This window comes from Vicia villosa, unplaced genomic scaffold (genome assembly GCF_029867415.1).
Source record: "Vicia villosa cultivar HV-30 ecotype Madison, WI unplaced genomic scaffold, Vvil1.0 ctg.002339F_1_1, whole genome shotgun sequence".
Lineage (NCBI taxonomy): Eukaryota > Viridiplantae > Streptophyta > Magnoliopsida > Fabales > Fabaceae > Vicia > Vicia villosa.
The window spans coordinates 69456-92256 of NW_026705899.1; the positions used below are offsets into that span (position 1 = coordinate 69456).

At 34.1% G+C, this 22801-nt stretch overlaps 1 protein-coding gene and 1 non-coding gene across 2 annotated transcripts; one reads left to right on the forward strand and one right to left on the reverse strand.

Moving 5' to 3' along the window:
* The first annotated feature begins 10835 nt into the window (after positions 1-10835).
* LOC131638598 (small nucleolar RNA R71) lies at positions 10836-10942 on the forward strand. Its single transcript, XR_009294712.1, has one exon. It is a non-coding gene; the product is annotated as a small nucleolar RNA R71 (small nucleolar RNA).
* A 10164-nt stretch (positions 10943-21106) lies between these two features.
* LOC131638589 (tropinone reductase homolog At5g06060-like) lies at positions 21107-22453 on the reverse strand. The gene is made up of 5 exons (XM_058909154.1): positions 22275-22453; positions 21969-22176; positions 21676-21892; positions 21488-21600; positions 21107-21394 (listed from the first exon to the last, which is right to left on the reverse strand). The coding sequence occupies exons 1-5, from the start codon at positions 22364-22366 to the stop codon at positions 21224-21226; spliced, it is 801 nt and encodes a 266-aa protein (XP_058765137.1). The 5' UTR covers positions 22367-22453; the 3' UTR covers positions 21107-21223.
* Positions 22454-22801: the final 348 nt, after the last annotated feature.

A 22801-nucleotide genomic window follows, 5' to 3' on the forward strand; every position in this document is an offset into this window, starting at 1 on the left:
ACTTTCGCTCTATTGGTTTTAAGACTTACTAATTAAATTAGACATATAAACCAAAAATAAGTGATAATTAATAAAACATAATTAAGCCAATTTATTTCGGATCCCTACGGTTAACTTACTTTACATACCGACACCTTTAGTAATTTAGCCAGACATATTAATACGATTAAACATGCATAAATCGGTTCGGTTCATAATAATAAGCATATTAAATGGCATATAATATATCATGCAATAATAATATAAATTAAAGCAGTAAATAAAAACCTGAATTAAATAAATGGTAATTGAATCTTCGAGTACTGAACTTCCACCACAGATTGGCTGGATCGTTCTTCGAATGGCGGTAAATAAAACAAGGAAATAAAAGCGATAAATCTAACGTAAGGCTAGATCTACGAAAAGTTCACAACAATTTCCAGTGTAGAAATCGTTGTGAGAAAATAAACGGTTGAATGAAAGCAGAATAAAGAAAAGCGGTTCGCGGTACAATTTCGGCAGCACTTCGTTGGCAGGAAATTGGACCCTTTGGAAGTGAGATAGCAGGTCCTATTTATAGGAGAGGTTTTGCTGTGACGTTGCGTGAAAAGAGGAACTTTTTGCAGACTGGGCGTGGAGACGTGTGTCTCCGTTTCTTCAGGAGGCAGCTTGACTGACTTGAGACGTGCGTCTCAAGTGGAGAAGATGTAGGAACATGGAGACGTGCGTCTCCCTTTGCTGACGTGGCATAGAGGACGTGGAGACGTGCGTCTCCACTTGCTGGGCAGGTTTGGGCCACGCGCCTTTGGTTCCATGGTGGGCTGAATATCTCTTTTGGGCCTTTTGGGTCCTAATTGCACCCCTCTTTCGCTTCAGCACTCCTTTTTCGTCTTTTAGGCATAAATATCGGTCATTTAAGCTCTATTTTCTTTTCTTTTCGCAAATAGTCGTAATTGAAGTGTAAAACCTGAAACAAAGCAAATACTCGCGTAATATCATAATAAATTAACATAATAAACGGAAAATGCTATAAATATCTATGGATTTTAAGCTAAATATACGATATAAAATCGTGTTATCAAATTCCCCCAGACTTGAACCTTTGCTTGTCCTCAAGCAAAATAATAAGATAAAGATAAATGAAACACACTTCCACCACGTCGTTTGGTCATACTCAGCTACATAGTGTTCTTATTTGAAAATAATGATAATGATCCTAGCAATAAACTTATAGTAACAACACTAAACAACTCCGAGTATGCATACCAATCCGAATCATGCCATTATAGCTCGACCTTTTTGACTCGTCATCATGTTTCACCCTTTTCATTCGCGCGCAATCACATTAAGCCCATTATCTTGACACGCACATAGCAGAGTAGTCGGTTAGTGACTATGATCCTTCTCATGGAGTTCTGGCACAATATGTGGTATACTCCTTAGCATTCACTTGTAGATTGTGGGGAATCGGACAATAGTCCTTCCTACCAAGTTCAGTACCAGATGACTTCTGAACCAATCGACAGTGAGTTTTTAAATTCTTTGTATTTGAGATTTGCGACCGTTAGGTTAAATGATCTTGTGAGGATCACCTTACTTAGTAGGCACATTTCTTCTTATGGTTAAGCACATAATTATTAGTATGAGGATCATACACTTATATTCATCGACTCTCTGCGTAGTTTGTATCTAAGACGGTGCCGACTGCTAGAATAAACTACTAAGGGTTATTTCAAAACTTAAAGTCGATGGTTTTGGTATAACGGGTATTCAAATCGGTTACGCATACTTGGGGGTTTTAGAGTGTTGGGACAATAAGGATATTGACTATATTCAGTTTCAATGCGTTGAGTGTTTGAGTAGCTTCGTATTTCTCAAACGTGTGGGGTTTGCGTTTATCGTTTAGGAGCAAAATTTTTGTTATGGCTCAAGAAAATGGAAGAAATTGAAATAACTACGGAATTATACATATAAGACTTAAATTCCATAAATATTCTTTATTGAATTTGAAAAACATTACAAGGAAGGGAAATAACTGAAGGGAAAAATAAAACTAAAGGAAATAGAAATGGTACGACTCCCCCAGACTTAGATGATGCAATGTCCTCAGTGCATAAGAACTACTCCTCATTGTTGCGGTTGCGAGAACTGCTCGCGCCTCTTGTACGAACACGGCGACGTCTATCAGGAGGAGAGTCATTCACACGAATGTCAAGATCATGCAAATATGTAGCAATTTCAGTGTATTGACTTTCGTTCCTAATAGCATAGTCACGGTGCTCCTGTTGCATCTCTCGGATGAGCCTAATTGTTTCAGTTTGGTTTGTCTGCATAGCTTGAACGAGTTGATCTTGGCGTTGAATAGCAGCATACATGGCTTCAAGAGTGATAGGCGGAGGGTTGTTTGGAGGAGGTTGGTTGACATCAGCTTGCCCTTGGTTGAGTTCTTCTTCATTTGCATCCATAGGTTCATTAGGATGTTCTTGTTGGTTATCTTGAGGGTTGTCTTCAATAAGCCTCCAACGTTGAACATAACGGATGTTGATTCTTTCAGGGCATGGAAGGATGACATAAGGAATAGGAACTTTGTTGACGACCAAAGTGTATCGGTCATCATGGCGGGGTGAAACCAAGTGGGAGTCACGGCAGTAGGTGAGATCGAGTGACTGAGCAGGCTTCATGAGATGTGAGAGTGAGAGGAGCTCGTCACCAAGACCTAAAGCACAGGCCAAGGAAGTAATAATTCCGCTAAGCAAGAATGGATTTGTAGCGGGGGCGTTGACTAAACCTTGGATGTGTTGGAACATAAACGGTGCGACATTGAAACGGATATTATTAAGCGCACAGTAGAGGAAAAATAATTCATTTTGGTTTACCTTGTGGTTGTTAGATCTCGCAAAAATAGTATGCCCCAAAACACGTTGAAAATAACGTATAGCGGGGTTTTGAATGTGAGAAGCATGGAGAGCTCTCCAACCGGTAGGATTTTCTCCAGTGAGATTGAACCAAAATTCAAAAGCGAGATCCTCCCAAGATCGACCATTGAGTTCTTGAAAGATTGAGCGGTGAGCAATAGGTGCATGATTAAAATGCAAATATGAAACTACGACATCTTGATCTAGAGCATATTCACGGTTGAACATCCGAAATTGGATGCTACCGGTTGAGAGTGGTTGATTAGAGGGAGTGTCGTAGTTGAAAGAACTCAAAAATTCTAAGACGAGCGGCTCATAAGTAGGTACGGGTTCGGTACAAAGATGGTGGAGGCTAGATTTAGTGAGCAGACGGGTAACACCATCAATGAGACCCAGAGTTTCTAGACACTCGGTGTTCACAAATTTTGTGGGAACAACCGAACGTTCGTAGAAGGCGACATATTTTGTTCGTTGAGCATCATTGTCATCATCTCGGAAGATAATGTTTGAAAGGTCGGGAGGTGGTCTCTCGGGACGCTCACTACGGATGAATGAACGTGGAGGCATGGTGAGTATGGAAATGAAAAATAGAAATGGAGTGTAGGAGAATAGAGAATGGTATGAAAGTTGTGAAGAAGAAGAGTGGTGGTGGTGTGGTTTTATAGTGAGGTTTGAAAATGGTGTGGTTAATGGAAAATTAAAATGGATTAATGGTGGTGTTTGAAGTTTGAATAGAATAGAGAAGTGGGAAATGAATGGAGTTTAAGAGGTGAATGATGGAGGATGAATGAGGTTTATGGAGTTTAAATGGAATAAATAGGGGAAGAATGATGAAGAGTGAATTTTGAAATTCAAATTCAAAATTCAAGAGGGAAAGAAAAATGGTCTGCGTGGTCAAATGCAGACTGCTGGCCTTGGGAGACGTGCGTCTCAGGCAGTCAGTCTGCTGGGGCAGAGCATGGAGACGTGCGTCTCCTGTCCCCTGATTCTTGTCAGCTGGTCCCACACAGATGGAGACGGGCGTCTCCTGTTGCAGGCAAGTGGGTCACGCATGCAAGTGACCAGACAGTGCTGACAGATACCATAAATTGCCCATCAGTTCAGAACAGTGTCGAATTTTAATACTATTAACAGCAAAAAATGATAACCAGGCAAGTATATATAGCAGTCAATAGCAGTGTAATATAACACAGTAGCAGTAATCAAAAGAATTTTGCATTTAATATTAAACCAGTACTGAGTGTTAACAGAAGCAGAAAGTAAAAGTGCAGAAGAATGAAAATCTAAACTAGGAATAGAAATTACTAAAACTAGAAATAAAATCTAATAGTCTAATACGGTAACATCTAGCCACGTCTATTGTTGTGCTCATTAGACTGAATGTGTTTGAAAACTTCGTCGAACTGAGCATTTACGGTGTCGATAAAATCGAAGAACTGCATTTGCAAAGTGTGTAGCTCGTTGCGCACGTGTTGGACATCTTGTTGTAGTGCAGTGATGGCTTGCTCGTGCGTGTTCAGATTAGGCATTCTTTGATTCACCGATGCGGTAGATGTAGCGGGTTGTTGTTGATCGAGCTCGACATCAGTCATATCAACAGTGTAGTCATCAACAGAATCTTCAGAACGAGTTTCAGGCTCATACTCAGATATAGGTTCATCAACAGGAAGAGGTTCGTAATCAGGAATGGGTTCATCTTCAGGATTAGGTTCATAGTAACCAGGAGGTGTTTCAGGTTCAGATTCAGATGCAGGCATTTCCTCATCAAAATGTTCATAGGCTTGAGGGGTTTCAGGTGAGGGTTCTCTTTCAGGAATCTGATCATAGAAAAGCCAGTTGGCAGGGTTGTGCACACTTGTCCTAGGACTCGGTAAAGTGAACTGATCCAGAACTTTGTTATCAATGAGGAATTCAAACCGATTAGGTCCAAGGTTACCGATGATACCTCGATTAAAGCAGAAGTGAATGTCCATAGAATTGTGGGAGCCAAGAGGTGTCAATCTAAGCAAAGGTACTCTCATTCCTATAGCATTAGCAATCATAGTGACAAATTCGCCGATCCTAATAGGTGAAACTTCGTCATGCGTGATGCGCTCGAAGTTTGTTAGCATGAATGCGATGGCATTGACCCGGCGATTCTGAGAGGTACAAAACATGATGAACAACTCTTCTCTAGAGACTTCAGTGACATTATCGGGTTTACCAAAAATGTAGTGAGCAAGGATCTTATGGAAGTATCTGAAGGCTGGGTTATGGATGTTCTCAGATTGAAATTCATTCTCTTCAGGGTTGTCGTTTCCAGTGATCTTGCCCCAGTATTTTTCCAACTCCCAGTAAGCAAGATTGTCTTCAGCTACTTTGGTGTATGCATCTGATCCATGAGGTAGTTCTAACATTTCAGCAAAATCTCGGATGCAGAAATTAAACTCCATACCAAAGAGTCTAAAGAGAATAACTCCTTTTCTCAGTCCTTGTCCACAGTTTGGAAGATAGGTCAGGGAGCTCAAGAATTCCAGAGTGAGCTTCCGGTAAGTGCTAAACTTGCGGAACAAGTGAGAACCAGTCCAACCAATTTGGTTAAGCAGGTGTAGGATGCTTTCTTCGATACCAAGTTTCACCATAGTTGGTTGGTGAGGATAGCAAGTCAAATCCATGTGTCTTTCAGCCAGCTTATTAAATCTTGCTTCTTGTCCTCTACCACGGAACACGACTTCCATATTATCAACTTCTTGCATCGTAGTTAGTAGTTAAATGAAAAACCTAGAAGTTGAAAATATTAAGATTAAGTCAGAACTAGGCTAGTGTTAATTTTAAAAATAAAAAAAAATAAAACAAGTTATAATAATAATTATAATTATAAAAAGGAAGTATTTTCTCGAATTAAGATAGCAGCTATAATTATAATAATTATTATAAGATGTATGAAAAAAAATAAGAAAATTAAAATTTAGAATAATTAAAAATAGAATAATTAAATGAAAATTAAAGGTTAAAAATTAAAAATAAAATAAAATAAAAATAAAAAGAACAAATAAATGTGGGTTGTCTCCCACCAAGCGCTTTGTTTAATGTCGTAAGCTCGACGATTTTAAAATAGAAAACTATTTTTTCGAAAGAGCGGGCAGTTCGTCAAGTTTAAAAACTTCGATGTTTTCATCGTATTCGAGATGATGGTAGTACTTAAGACGTTGCCCATTTACGACAAAAGGTTTGACGGTTTCTCCTTTGATTTCTATCGCTCCACTTGGAAATATGTTAGTTATTTCGAAAGGGTCAGACCATCTAGATCGTAACTTACCAGGAAATAATTTTAGTCTAGAATTAAATAAGAGTACTTTATCGCCTATGCTAAAATTTTTCCTAGATATACGCTTGTCGTGCCATTTTTTCGTTCGTTCTTTATAGATTTTGGCGTTTTCGTAAGCGTCTTGTCTAAGTTCTTCTAATTCGTTTATGTCTAGAAGTCGTTTCTCACCAGCGGCAGTGTAGTTTAGGTTTAAGTTCTTAATGGCCCAATAGGCTTTATGTTCTAACTCTACCGGTAGGTGGCATGATTTTCCATAAACGAGTTTGAATGGGGTAGTTCCTATTGGAGTTTTGAAAGCTGTTCTATAAGCCCATAAAGCTTCATTTAGCTTGGTTGACCAATCTTTCCTAGATATAGCAACAGTTTTCTCCAATATTTGTTTTATTTCGCGGTTAGATACTTCTACTTGTCCGCTTGTTTGTGGATGGTATGGTGTGGCTATTCGATGATTCACTCCATATTTTCGAAGGAGTTTCTCAAGTATTCTTGAAATGAAATGGGAACCACCATCGCTAATTACCAATCTTGGCACACCGAACCTAGGAAAGATGACGTTTTTGAAAAGTTTGATAACTACTCGTGTATCGTTTGTAGGAGAAGCAATAGCTTCTATCCATTTTGAAACGTAATCGACGGCTACGAGTATATATTGATTCCCAAACGATGACGGAAACGGTTCCATGAAGTCTATTCCCCTGACGTCAAATATTTCTACTTCTAGAATTCCTTTTTGAGGCATTTCATCGCGTCTTGAAATGTTTCCAGTTCATTGGCATCTATCACAGCTTAGTACAGCAAAATAAACGTCTTTCCACAGGTTGGGCCAGAAGAGTCCAGATTGAAGGATTTTGGCGCAGGTTCTTGATGTGCTATGATGTCCTCCACACGGTGCAGAATGGCAGTGTGTTATTATGCTTCTTATCTCTTCCTCGGGTACACAACGTCTAAAGATTCCATCGGGGCCTCTTTTGAACAGGAGTGGGTCGTCCCAATAGTAATGTTTTAGGTCATGGAAGAATTTCTTCTTCTGTTGGTAACTTAGATCAGGAGGAAGCACACCAGCAGCTAGGTAGTTTACGAAATCTGCATACCAAGGTGCGTCAGATCAGGCTAAAGCTATTTCTGCTAATTTGTTGGTTTCAGAGTTTGGACGATACGGTTCGAATTCATTTGCTTCTAATTGGGCGATGAGTCTTTCATAAGGGAAATCATCGTCAATTGGTACTTGTTCGGGTTTCAGATTTTCCAATCGAGAGAGGTGATCTGCTACGACATTTTCAGTGCCCTTCTTATCTTTAATTTCCAGGTCGAACTCTTGTAGTAACAAGATCCATCTCAAAAGTCTTGGTTTAGCGTCCTTTTTGGTTAGGAGGTACCTAATGGCGGCGTGGTCAGTGTATATGATTATTTTGGCTCCTACCAGGTAAGAACGGAATTTGTCTAATGCAAATACGACAGCTAATAATTCTTTTTCTGTCGTGGCATAATTCATCTGAGCTTCGTCTAGGGTTCTACTCGCATAATATATGACATGTAGTTTCTTATCCTTTCCTTGTCCTAGAACGGCTCCTACAGCATAATCACTTGCGTCACACATTATTTCGAAAGGCTCATTCCAGTCGGGAGGTTGCATAATTGGCGCAGAGATTAATGCTCGTTTAAGCGTTTGAAATGCTTCAGTGCATTTATCGGTGAAAATAAATTCGGCGTCTTTCATAAGTAGTTCAGTTAAGGGTTTGGTTATTTTAGAGAAATCCTTAATGAAGCGTCGGTAAAAACCAGCGTGTCCCAGAAAACTTCTTATTTCTCTAACGGTTTTGGGAGGTTGAAGGTTTTCGATAATTTCGATTTTTGCTTTATCAACTTCGATTCCTCTATCGGATACGATGTGTCCCAATACAATTCCTTGTCGAACCATGAAATGGCATTTTTCCCAATTAAGGACTAGGTTTACGCTTACGCATCGTTTAAGTACCATTTCAAGGTTTTCTAAACATGTTTCAAAACTTCCTCCACAGACAGAGAAGTCGTCCATAAAGACCTCCATTATTCCATCTAGGAAGTCGGCAAATATTGCCATCATGCATCTTTGGAAGGTCGCGGGTGCATTGCAGAGCCCAAAAGGCATTCGTCTATAAGCGAATGTACCATAAGGACAGGTAAACATGGTCTTCTCTTGGTCGTCAGGGTGAATAGGAATTTGGAAAAATCCGGAGTATCCATCCAGATAACAAAAATGCGAGTGTTTAGCTAGGCGTTCGAGCATTTGATCTATGAAAGGTAAAGGGAAATGGTCTTTCCGGGTAGCTTTGTTTAGCTTCCTATAGTCAATGCACATTCTCCATCCAGTTTGGGTACGTTGTGCTACAGATTCTCCTTTTGCATTAGTGATTACAGTGACTCCTCCTTTCTTTGGTACGACGTGAACAGGACTAACCCATTTACTATCGGATATAGGATATATTATTCCGGCTTCTAGCAGTTTTTGGATTTCCTTTTTAACCACATCGCTCATAATAGGATTTATTCGCCTTTGATGTTCCCTAGAGGTTTTACTATCGTCTTCGAGCATAATGCGGTGCATACACAGAGAAGGGCTTATACCTTTCAGATCTGATATGTTATATCCTAAAGCGGTGGGGTATTTTCTTAGGACATTAAGTAATTTTTCAGTCTTTGTTCGTCCTAAGTTGGCGTTCACTATAACTGGTCGGTTTAGTTCTTCGTCTAGAAATTCGTATCTAAGATCGGTAGGAAGTGTTTTCAGCTCTATTGCAGGCTTCTTAGGTCCAGGTATAGGATCGGGAGTTAAAGCTAAGCATTCACTCAGGTGGTTATCTTGATATTCCTCACGCCAGTTGTCATCTTCAAGAATTGGCGGCATAGGAATTCTTAGGATTTCGGTTTCCTTATTTGGTTCGGATTTTATTTCCTTGACACACTCGTCGATTATGTCAGCAGAACAGCATGTGTCAATTATAGAAGGTGCTTTTAGGAATTGGGAAAGGATAAATTCTATTTTCTCTTCTCCTACTTTGAAAGTAAGCTTTCCTCGCTTTACATCTATAATTGCACCAGCGGTTGCTAAAATTGGTCTTCCCAATATGATCGGGATGTTAGAATCTTCTTGGATATCCATAATGATGAAGTCAGTTGGGATGTAGAATTGACCTACACGAACAGGGATATTCTTTAACATTCCTACAGGGTATTTAACTGAACGGTCTGCTAGTTGAAGAGACATTCTTGTTGCTTTAAGCTCACCTAGATTGAGTTTCTTACAGGTCGAAAGAGGCATCAAACTAACACTAGCTCCTAAATCGCACAAGGCTTTCTCTATGATGGTTTTTCCAATTACGCAGGGTATAGAGAAACTACCAGGGTCTTTCAGTTTTGGAGGCATGTTATTTTGGATGATAGCGCTACATTCAGCGGTAAGCGTTATAGTTTCGTTATCCTCTAGTTTCTTTTTGTTTGATAAGATTTCTTTTAAGAACTTAGCGTACGAAGGCATCTCAGTTATGGCTTCTGTGAACGGTATGGTTATGTTTAATTGCTTCAGAAGTTCTACAAATCTTTTAAATTGCGCTTCGGTTTTTGATTTAGCTAATCTCTGAGGGTAAGGAATTGGTGGCTTATAAGGTGGTGGTGGAACATAAGGTTTCTCTTTTTCGGGTTCCACTTCGTTATTGTTCTCATCAGTTTTAGCAGTTTGTTCGTCAGTTGTTTTCTTTTGGGTTTCCTTTGGCTCTTGTTGTGACATGGGTACGTTTTGAGTTCTAGGATCTATGGGTCCATCGTAATTCGTTCCACTTCGTAGTGTTATCGCGTTCGCATGTCCTTTAGGATTGGGTTGAGGTTGAGCAGGAAACGTGCCAGCAGGGGCAGTAGTAGGTGCTTGTTGTTGAGCTACTTGTGAGATTTGAGTTTCTAACATTTTGTTATGCGTAGCTAAAGCATCTACTTTGTTCGATAGTTGTTTTAGTTGCTCGCTATTGTGGATGTTTTGATTCAGGAAGTCCTTATTGGTTTGTTGTTGGGAAGCTATGAAGTTCTCCATCATGATTTCTAGATTTGACTTCCTAGGGGTGTTTTGAGCAGCTACAGGCGCTTTTTGGTAGCCAGGTGGTACAGCAGGTGCTTGTCCAGGCGCGTACAACGCATTGTTGTTCTTATAAGAAAAGTTCGGATGGTTTTTCCATCCAGGGTTGTACGTGTTAGAATAAGGGTTTCCTTGAGCGTAATTTACTTGATCAGATGGGACTCCAGTCAAGAGTTGGCATTCAGCAACTACATGTCCAGTCAATCCACAAATCTCGCAGTTAGGTGTTACAGCGGCAGCGGTGGCTGAAGGAGTGATGGTTAAGTTCTCAATCTTTTGAGTTAAAGCGTCTACTTTAGCGTTAACGCGGTCTATACCACTTATTTCGTACATTCCTCATTTGGTTTGGGCTTTCTCTAGAGCGGCTCGTTCTCCACCCCATTAGTAATGGTTTTGTGCCATGTTCTCTATGAGTTTGTATGCTTCATCATGGGGTTTGTCCATTAATGCTCCGCCAGCAGCGGCATCTATAGTCATTTTAGTGTTATATAAGAGACCACCATAGAAAGTATGGATGATCAGCCATGGTTCGAGTCCATGATGAGGGCATATTCTAAGCATGTCCTTGTAACGTTCCCAAGCTTCGAAGAGCGATTCGTTATCTTTCTGGGTAAATCCGTTGATTTGACCTCTGAGCATAGCAGTTTTGCTAGGCGGAAAGTATCTCGCTAAGAATACTCTCTTCAATTCGTCCCACGTAGTTATGGAATTGGAAGGCAGGGATTGAAGCCACGCTCTCGCTCTATCTCTCAAGGAGAAAGGGAAAAGGCGTAATCGAATAGCTTCGGAACTAACGTTGTTGGCTTTGATAGTGTCGGCGTATTGCACGAACACAGATAAATGGAGATTGGGGTAGTCTACAGGGCTTCCAGAGAATTGATTCTGTTGAACAGCTTGGACCAGTGAAGGTTTCAGTTCGAAATTGTTCGCCTCAATCGCAGGTGGTGCGATACTTGAATGCGGTTCAGCGCGCGAAGGAGCGGCATAGTCTCTAAGAGGACGAATAGCAGCCATCTCTAACTTCGGGGTGATTTGATTAATTTGATCAGTAAAAATCAATTCCTGATTAATCGGAATTTCTGCTACTTCGGGAAGATTGCGAGCTCGACATTTGACGTTAATGAAACGTTCGATCTCGTTAATTCGTTGTATTAAATCTCCTCCTTGTGAACGAGTATTTGGCATACAATCGTTCAGAAAGAAAGGGAAGAATAGTCCTAGTCTCTACGGTGTAACAGTGAGTTACGATATCGACTTAAATAGTCCCCGGCAACGGCGCCAAAAACTTGATCGCGACTTTACGTGTCTATAAATCTGGTAACTACAAGTGCACAGTCGTGTCGTGTAGTTTTAAAAGATATCGAATCCACAGGGACTATGAATCAATCTACCGTTATCTAAGGTTACTATGTAAAGCTAGGAGTACTAAAATTTCGATTGTTCCTAAGGGAAAGTGATTGTGAGAAAATAAAGAATAATAATAAAAGACAGGTATCAGTATGTATTTCGTTTAACTAAAGGTAATCCGAAGGTCCATTGGCTTTTGCATAATTAAATTAAAAATCTTTACTAATTCCATTGATTAAAAATCCTCGTCTCAAACTTTCGCTCTGTTGATTCAGACTACTATCCTAATCCTAATGTACGCTTTCGTCATCCCATTAGATTTTAGAAGAGCTTTTTGGAAACAATGTAATTAATAAAATGCCTATTTTACGAGGTTGTTATCTATTTAAATCTCCTAATCTCAAACTTTCGCTCTGTTGACTCGGAGCAAGCTAATAACCCTAATGTACGCTTTCGCCATCCCGCTCGAGTGTAAAAACAATTTTTGAAAATAAATAAGTTCCAATTAGTTTTAATACGCTTTCGCCATCCTTAAAACTAATGTCCTATGTCTACTATCTGGTTAAAGATCTCAAACTTTCGCTCTATTGATTTTAACCTTTGACCGTCCTAACCCCTCAAACTTTCGCTCTATTGGTTTTAAGACTTACTAATTAAATTAGACATATAAACCAAAAATAAGTGATAATTAATAAAACATAATTAAGCCAATTTATTTCGGATCCCTACGGTTAACTTACTTTATATACCGACACCTTTAGTAATTTAGCCAGACATATTAATACGATTAAACATGCATAAATCGGTTCGGTTCATAATAATAAGCATATTAAATGGCATATAATATATCATGCAATAATAATATAAATTAAAGCAGTAAATAAAAACCTGAATTAAATAAATGGTAATTGAATCTTCGAGTACTGAACTTCCACCACAGATTGGCTGGATCGTTCTTCGAATGGCGGTAAATAAAACAAGGAAATAAAAGCGATAAATCTAACGTAAGGCTAGATCTACGAAAAGTTCACAACAATTTCCAGTGTAGAAATCGTTGTGAGAAAATAAACGGTTGAATGAAAGCAGAATAAAGAAAAGCGGTTCGCGGTACAATTTCGGCAGCACTTCGTTGGCAGGAAATCAGACCCTTTGGAAGTGAGATAGCAGGTCCTATTTATATGAGAGGTTTTGCTGTGACGTTGCGTGAAAAGAGGAACTTTTTGCAGACTGGGCGTGGAGACGTGCGTCTCCGTTTCTTCAGGAGGCAGCTTGACTGACTTGAGACGTGCGTCTCAAGTGGAGAAGATGTAGGAACATGGAGACGTGCGTCTCCCTTTGCTGACGTGGCATAGAGGACGTGGAGACGTGCGTCTCCACTTGCTGGGCAGGTTTGGGCCACGCGCCTTTGGTTCCATGGTGGGCTGAATATCTCTTTTGGGCCTTTTGGGTCCTAATTGCACCCCTCTTTCGCTTCAGCACTCCTTTTTCGTCTTTTAGGCATAAATATCGGTCATTTAAGCTCTATTTTCTTTTCTTTTCGCAAATAGTCGTAATTGAAGTGTAAAACCTGAAACAAAGCAAATACTCGCGTAATATCATAATAAATTAACATAATAAACGGAAAATGCTATAAATATCTATGGATTTTAAGCTAAATATACGATATAAAATCGTGTTATCAGAGGGTCAACTTCCGGTACCCCCTCCGGCTCGTGGTATGGCACTGCCACCTCCTCCTCCTGCTCCTGCTCCTCCTCCTCTCGCTGGCGGGAAGAAGATACCCGAGCCAGCCGACTCCTAGATCCAGATGAAAAGGTACCCACGTCCACGGAAACTCGCACACGTCGTCCCTGGCCCTGCCCCGTCCCTGTTTCGACGCCAGCTGCGCCGCCGCCCGCTCGCGTCTAGCCGACGCAGTCTGGGTCTCTCTACCCTGTCTGATGCGTGCTGGTTGGTTGCCTGACATGTTCCTGTAAACAATTGAAATCGCTTAATATGCGAGACAAAAGAAAAAACTAAAAAAATTGCACTTCTGATACAATTCAGAAGTTCATTTCCGAAACTGGGATGGAGGTGTTTTCGGAAATGAACTTCCGAAACACCCCTGCACAGAACTTCTCTGCAACCTCCAATGACAGACCCCAAAATCAAACTTCAAACCTATGTCTACACATTCTAAACATCCTAAATATCAGTACCAACCTAACCTAATACATTTTTTGCTATTTGTAAACACCCTAATATGAATTTTAATCATAGATCTAAAACTCAAAATGCTATCCGGTTGAAGAGATTGGAGTGCTTTTTAATGTAGTATATGAAGCTTATTGGAGCCTTTGATGTAGCCTTGGAAGTGTTTGCACAAAATTTCTCCTTTGGTTGTGTTTGATGTTGAATTAGGGTAAATGAATGGGGGAGGGGGAGTATTTTGCTAAATCTGCAAAACGCGCAGTATTTCGGAAATGAACTTCCGAAATGCTGTTTTCGGAAATGAACTTCCGAAATAAGACAATTTTGAAAAAAAAAAGGCGCTTTCGGAGATGCATCTCCGAAAACACCTTTTTCTTGCATTTCGGAAATGCATTTCTGAAGTCAGGGGTAGTTTAGATTTTTCACTAGAGGTGAACTAGAAGGTTGGGAGGTGGCCAAAGAAATTTCCAAATCTTTTTTTAATTTTTTTAAACTAAATAAAAAATTATAACTCATTTTAATTATGAATCAGAATAGAAATATATAAATATATAATCATAATTATTAATTTTGTAAGTGAAATATATAAATATATAATATATAAATATATAATAATTATTATATAAATATATAAATATATAATAATTATTATAAATTAAAACACTTATTTTTTAAATTTTTATAATTATTATATAAATATATAAATATATAATAATTTTTATAAATATACAATAATTATTATAATTATTATATAAATATAAAATTAAAACACTCATTTTTTAATTTTTTTATAAATATATAACAATTATTATAAATATATAAATACAAAATTATAACTTATTTTATAAGTGAAATTATTTTAATTTTTTTAATTAAAATTATTTTAAATTTTAAAATATGAATCAGGATAGAAATATATAATAACTATTATTCATAAGTCATAAATTATATCAAAATATATAATTATTATTATTCATTACTCATAAATATCAAATTTATGATATGTGAATTAATTAATATCCTAAAATTAATTTTTGAGATTTTTTAAAATTTTTTTTGTTGTTTCGGAGATGCATCTCCAAATTAGTCAAAATCCTAATTTTTGGGATTTTTTCGGAAATGCATTTCTAAAACGGGGTAAAATGGAGTTTTCGCTGAGGGTGACCCCCATAGGGAGGTGGGTAAAAAAATTCTCTTTTTCTATACCACTTCTTTACACAAATGGGACAAAATACTCGCATCAAAATTTTAGTTGTTTTAACTAGGTTTAAGTCTCACGAGAATAATATTCTATAACCAGCAATTTATTAATTTTCAAAGTGACCCATTTACTATCTATTATTTGATTAACTAATCCTTTATATTGGAATGGATGAAGAGTTAAATAGGTTGGCAATTTTTAGCGGGGTGATTCAAGAGAATTTTGAAACAGAGTTCTAGATTTTTGTTCATCCTAGGCTGCATTAATATCTTCAAGTTTACAACAACTTGTTAAGCTACCCGTGCGCTGCACGGGTATATTACCAAAAAAAATTAGATAACAATAGTTAATGATTAAACAAAGTTTTAAATTACTGTAATATAATTTAATATTAATTTTAACAAAAAATTAATAAAATATTTAAAATGTGATAACTCATATGAATTTAGATTATAAGTTTGATAAATAATTTAAAGATAATTAGTATTTTTTATCAATTAGAAAACAACCAAGAAATTTATGTGATATATTATAATTGAATAAAATTTTGCACATATTAAAAACTTAAATACATTTTACTTATTGTGTAAAATTTTAATTATTTAATTTATTATTTATTAAAACTTGTAGTTTTTGGTGTATAATACTAATAAGCATAGATATGCACTTCAACTATTTATATATTGTTTGTACTATAATTTTAAAAAAATAAAGAAAATAACTTAAATTTATAATTTTTATCACAACAATTTTAGCATTACTATTTTATTTATTTTCGAATTATCTAATGTTAAACTTTAATTAATAATTTAATTTAAAAGTATTTTTTATCAAAGGTAATTCTTTAAATGAATACCAATAGAATAAAAATATTTTAAAATACATTTTTATCCGTTAACACCATATTTATTATAAATTAATTTTGAATCTACAAACAAAAGTCTCATATATCTTGTCTCATATATCTTGTCTCATATATCTTGTGATCCTGATTCACATGAAAAAATAGTTATATTTATGTTAACCAATACAAAAATTAGAAAGAAAGGTAGAATTACACACAGGAAAAAAAGTTATATCAATAAAAATGAGAGTTTTAAATCATGCAAATAATAGGACTATAGACATGTACTTACCTAAATGAATATTAGATTTTCCAAACAGTAGTAACGTACACTACAAGAAAAACCAATCCTTGCCAGGGGTATATGCTAGGGGTTAAGCCCCTCACAAAATTAATTACGTTGCTTGGGGTTAAACCCCTCGCAATGCAGAAATCAAAAATTAAAATTAAAAAACTAAATTACTTGGAGCTCCCCGTCGCTAAATTTATGGTGGGAATTTTAAATTTTGAAAAAAAATTTATGGTGGGAATTTTAAATTTTGAAAAAAAAACATTGTGAGGGGAGTCCCGTCGCAATGCCCAATGGCATCATTTTCTTTTTTTTTTGGGAAGACAAAACTGACAGGTAAATAATATTTTGCTAGGGGCAGCCCTTGGCAAAATATTACCGTTCAACTTGCGAAGGGTACCCCCTAACAAAATGTGACTGTTGAGTCAAATCAAACCCAATGACAGACTGGCGTGGCAGTGTTATGCATGGGGTGCCCCCTAGCAAAATGTAATATATACTTTTATCTTTCTACTTTCCCTTTTCAATTTATTTCTTTCCCAATTTCTCTTTCCCTTTCATTTCTCCAGGAAACATTATTTCAACTCTGCACCTTCAACTTTCATAATCACATCTTTCTTATTATTTACTCTTTACAAGCTTGAATCTTATGGATTGTGTAGTTTCTTCTAAAGTTTTCATTTTTTATTATTTACTATACTAATAAATATTTGATGATTTTCTTTTACTAGATCTTCCATAAGCGCATGCCTCTAGAAGCAGTTGATTTGGTATCAAGATTATTACAATACTCTCACATATCTACGGTGGCAAGCTGTTAGTATATTGTTTCTTTCAGACCTTTCAAACTCATTTTTTTAAAATAATTGTTTGTGAAATAGTGTTGTCCTCAATAGTTCGTGTTTGTATAGGTAGTTTTATGATTTTTAGTCTAGTTAGTCAAAGACTATTTCTCATCTCCTGAGTGTATACGGCAAAACCAAACTTCATTCTTGTTCACATTTCATTTTTCAATTATTTTTTATTCACATAACAATTAAAATAAATATAAATAGTTGAAGTGGATAAACAATTTAATATGTTAATAGAATTATTTAATAAATAATTTCTTAAACAGAATATTTTAAATAATTATTCACGTTCACCCAAATTAATAAAAAATTTCTTAAATAAAATATTTTATATTAAAAAATTTCAAATATTAGTATGTTAGTAATTTAATATGTTAGTATGAAAAAGTTTTAGAAAAATAAATTAGAAATAAATTTTTAAATATATGTTATTGAATCATAAAATATTCAATTTTTATATAATATTATAAATATTAGTTTGGGACAACCTATTAAAAATAATAATTTGACACTTTGCGAGGGGTTTAGCCCTTCACAAATATCAGAACTTAGTTACATTTGCCAGGGGATTAACCCCTAGCAAAATACTGACACACTGCGCCACCTAGTCTGTGCCTACGCCTGCGTGGTTTGAATAAGAAATATAGGAATTACATTTTGCGAGGGAATATGCCCCAAGCAAATTAGCGAGGTGACAGGCCCCTCACAAATAATTTGCGATGACCTGTTTAGCTAGGGGACATATCCCCTCGCAAATTTTTGTTTTGTGAGGGGTTTTTGGCATTTGTGAGGGGCTTAACCCCTGGCGAAACAAACTTTTTCTTGTAGTGGTAATACAATTTTATCACGATCTTCTTCTTTTTCTGATTCACATGAAAAAAAGAAGTCATATTCACATCAACCAATAAAAAATTATAAAAATAATTATAACATGACACTAACAAAAGTTATATCAATATAAACAAAAATTTAACTATTTGAAATAAAATAATTCGAGTTTATATTATGACACAAAACAAATGGTAAGACATATGTAAAGTGAAACAAAAACAGTTATAAAAAAATGCAATAAACACCGTCAAATACCTCCAATGATTTGTTTGCGTAAAACAATGTTAACTCAATATGACATATATATACATGTGAATATAAAATAAAACAATAATAAATAATTAAAATTATAATCAATCATGGAGTTACAAAATAAGTTGAATATTAATTCTATCGATCATTACTATATAATAGGAGTTACAAAATAAGTTCAATATTAATTCTATTCATCATTACTATATAATAGGAGTTACAAAAATTACTTCAATATTAATTCTAGGGTTAATGAACTTTTTCGTCCCTTTAAATATTTGAAATTTTGTTTTTAGTCCCTCTAAAATTTTCCTTCAAGAAATCGTCCCTTCAAAAATTTTTTTCCGAACTATTGGTCCCTAACGTCAAATTTCGTAGCTAATCGGTGGCTAAATTCGTAGCTAATCTCTAGCAAATTTGACGTTAGGGACCAATAGTTTAGACGAAAAATTTTGAAGGGACGATTTCTTAAAGGAAAATTTTGGAGGGACTAAAAACGAAATTTGCAATATTTAGAGGGATCAAAAAGTTCATTAACCCTTAATTCTATTCATCATTACTATATAATAGGAGTTCAAATATTTATTTGGTACATTATTATATTATTTATATAAATATATTAAATTTTATATAAATGGTTTTACCATATAAGTTTATGAGTATAAAAATATGACTACTTGAATTATATTAACTTTAATATTTAATTATAATTTAAATTTAAAAAATTTAAAAATATATTATTTATATATTATTGCATATTAATTCTATTCATCATTACTATATAATAGGAGTTACAAAATAAGTTCAATATTAATTATATCCATTATTACTATATTATAGGAGTTAAAAAAATAAATTCAATATTAATTCTATTCATTATTATTATATAATAGAAGTTACAAAATAGAAAAAAATGTAGTTCAAATATTTATTCAGTATATTATTATGTTATTTATATAAATAGAATAAATTTTATATAAATGGCTTTAACATATAGTTTTATGAGTATAAAAATATAAGTACTTGAATTATATTAACTTTAACATATAAATTATATTTTAAATTTTAAAAATATTATTATTATTATTATTATTATTATTATTATTATTATTATTATTATTATTATTATTATTATTATTATTATTATTATTATTATTATTATTATTATTATTATTATTATTATTATTATTATTATTATTATTATTATTATTATTACTATTACGACTACTTTGAGAAATAACGTAAAAGGAATTAAAGAGTTTGATTATTACTCTCTTGTGTGAAGAATTATTCAACTTTAATAGATTGGTTGTAACTAAGTGAGTGGTAAAAATATATTTAATCTAAATTAATTATTTGTTTCAATGCAATCAAATATATATTTTTTTCAATATCTTGGTTCTTTGGTATTCCTATATATTATTTGCGTCAACTAAACATAAAATAATAAGAAAATTATTTTTTAACATTGTAGGGGTTTTTTATATTATTTATAATATTTTAAGTTATATATGTAGTATTTGTAACATTAAAATAAGTAAAAGTTGTGTATTTTTAAAAGTTACAAAAATTGTGTATTTTTAACATTGTAAATAAAATTTTTAGAGTCTATTTTTTAATTATTTTCAATTAAAAATTATTATTTTATATATTTTAAGTTGTAATCAATTAAATACTTTCTTTTAAAAAATATAAGATATAATGCAATCAATTAAATATAATTTAAAAAACAATTATGAGAAAATATAAGAAAAACTTTATGAGAAAATATTTATCTTAATGTATAATTAAAATTATTTAGTTAAATATTTAATTTTAATCAATCAAAGTGACTACTAATTTATAAAATAGAAAAAAATAATGTAAGAGTTAATAATATATAATGGTAATAAGAGTTATAAAAGTTGTAAAATACTTTATTCTTAATTGGGATATTAATTCTAAAAAATTAATAACATATTTATTTGACAATTTTTAATGTAAAATTTATTAGAGATTTATATTTAGAATAAATATAGAATTTTATAAAATATACAAATTTTGGAAATTTGGTTTAGTTTGAGAAGCTTTGTGAGATTGTCACATAAGCCTGAGGCTAAGGTTTTGTCTAGGGTTGCCATCATGACAACCTTAGATTTATATTAAGTAGATGTTCTCATATTTTATCATAATATTGTAGTCATATTTTTTTAATTGATTTCATGTATTAATATAAACGGTTTTTTAATTGATTTCATTAATTTTATATATTATTATTGTTATTATTTTATTAATATTATTGTTATTATTATTATTATTATTATTATTATTATTAGTATTATTATTATTATTAATATTAGGATTGTATAATTGAGATTTTATTCTTATGATGACATGTGGTTTAGATTAGTGTAAAGATGACATGTGGCTAGGGTTGCCATCATGACTTCTTTACATTTATATTAAGTAGATAACTTGGTATATCTACTATACGACCATTAACTAAAACATGTATGTGGTTAACTAATTGACGCGTTAAGAAATAGTCGTAGCCATACCCAATCGAAATAGTATGTTATCCAAACGCATTTCAAGTAATTGTAGTAGAACTTAACTGGTTGACCCTTTCGCTTTTCCAGCGATACGAACGTATTTAAGCTATTGTTTATCTGAAAAATTTATTTTTACTTTAATATTCTTTGTAAATAATATAATATTTTTAGTAAACAATGTAATTTGTAAACAAATTATTTTATTAATATTCAGTGTAAATAATGTAACGAGTTTTTTTATAAAAAAAATCTATTTTACCCCTCGATTTTATTTATAAAGCGAGAGATATGATGTGATTGTTTTGAAAATAATAAAAGTACAGATCTTGAAGTTCGAATCCATGTGTGGATAACTTTACCTTCAGTATTTTAAAAATCGAGAAATAAAATGACAGCTTTTTACAACGTTCTTCGTTATCTTGTTTCTTTAGCTGAAATTAAATACATTTTACGTTCGAGATAAAATGTGTTTTTTTTAATAGTAATTAGGTTTTGAAATAGTTCAATAATAATACAACAAAGACAATAACCCCTTGAAGTTCAGTTCAATTGATACAATTACTAATAGTATTAAATTTTAAAGTTTACATAGTGAAACCTCCATCTGCAGCTATAATTTGTCCGGTTACGTGTGAAGATGCTGGAAGACAAAGAAAAGCCACCAATCCAGATATGTCCTTAGATTCTCCCATCCTACCAACCGGCGATTTAGACACTATATCTTCAATGGCATTATCCACTCCGGCAATTAATTTCTATAAAAAGAAAAATTGCAATAGATATTCTATCAGCCTAAAAAAATGAAATTATAAACATTATATCAAAATAATTTCAGAGGATATATATACCATAGTACTCTCTAAAAGTAAGGTCTTGACAGGTCCAGGTGCCACAACATTTGCACGAATATTATCCTTTGCCCATTCTAATGCTACGTTCTTAGCAAACTGATTCATGGCTCCTACATAGATATTCAAAATACTAAAAATTCTGTATAGATATTCAAAATTCTATATATGAATATGAGCAAACACACCTTTAGAAGCTGCATAGGCAGAAGAAATATCCAAAGCTTTTAAACCTGAAATTGAGGATATGAATACTATACTTCCATATCCAGATTCTTTTAGAAGTGGATGTGCAAGTTGACACAAATGGTAACCAGACACAAAATTGGTACTCATTATAGTTTCTACGTCTTCATCGGTATAATCTAGGATAGGTTTAGGAGTAAATTTTCCAGCATTGTTCACCTAACAAGTTGAGAAATTCACTCATCAAACATGTTAATCAACATGAATATTTTAATTTGAATGATTAAGTTCTTACTAGAATATTGAGTTTTCCATTAAAGACTGATGCAACAGTTTCCATTAATTTTTCACGTTGGTCGCGGAATAGTAAATCGCATACTGATCCTGTTACATTAAACCCTTTGCTTTTCCACTCTTCCAAACATTTGTTAATATCATCTTCATTACGTGAACATATATGCACCGTTGCTCCAAATTCTGCTAACTCTTCAACAATAGCGTACCTAATTCATAATAATACAAAAGAGAAAAAAAAAAAAAATAGCATGATGAATTGCATGTTGCCATAAGGGATAAAATTTGAATTAGAACTGAAACTGACCCTATCCCTCGGGTTCCACCAGTCACTAGGGCTGTCATTCCTTGGAGTGACCATCTTTTATCTTTGAAGCTGCTCAACTTTGTTTCTGCCATTTTTCTTGTTAGTTACTTGTAAACTTATCAATATGTTTTGGACGTGAATTTGAAAGAAATAATAGGAAATAAATATATGGACAAGAGAAATGTGGACAAGCATTGGGACAAAAAATCTGATATATACAAAGTTCACGTAACATATGTGTGGTTCAAAATATATATGTAGATAAATACTAGATTAATTATCCAACACTTATTTGTTGCTTATCTATTTCCGGTAAAGAGTATTTTAAATTTTTTTAGTCATCCTCCTTACTATATAAAAACCAAATTTATTAATAGTATTGTACATTTTAAATTTATGGGTTAAATCTATTTTTAGCCCCTATAAATATGTGACCCTGCATTTTTAGACCTTATAAAATTTTTCTTCAATGAATGGTCCTTCTAAATTTTTTATGCATGCAATTTCAGTTCCTGCTATTTTCTAAA

What these genes read in the sequence shown, in the direction of transcription:
- LOC131638589 (XM_058909154.1), bottom strand. Translation starts at nt 22,366, where the DNA reads ATGGCAGAAACAAAGTTGAGCAGCTTCAAAGATAAAAGATGGTCACTC. An exon ending in ATGGAAAACTCAATATTCTA is followed by an intron (nt 21,893 to 21,968) that starts GTAAGAACTTAA and finishes TCAACTTGTTAG; the next exon opens with GTGAACAATGCTGGAAAATT. An exon ending in TACTTTTAGAGAGTACTATG is followed by an intron (nt 21,395 to 21,487) that starts GTATATATATCC and finishes TTCTTTTTATAG; the next exon opens with AAATTAATTGCCGGAGTGGA.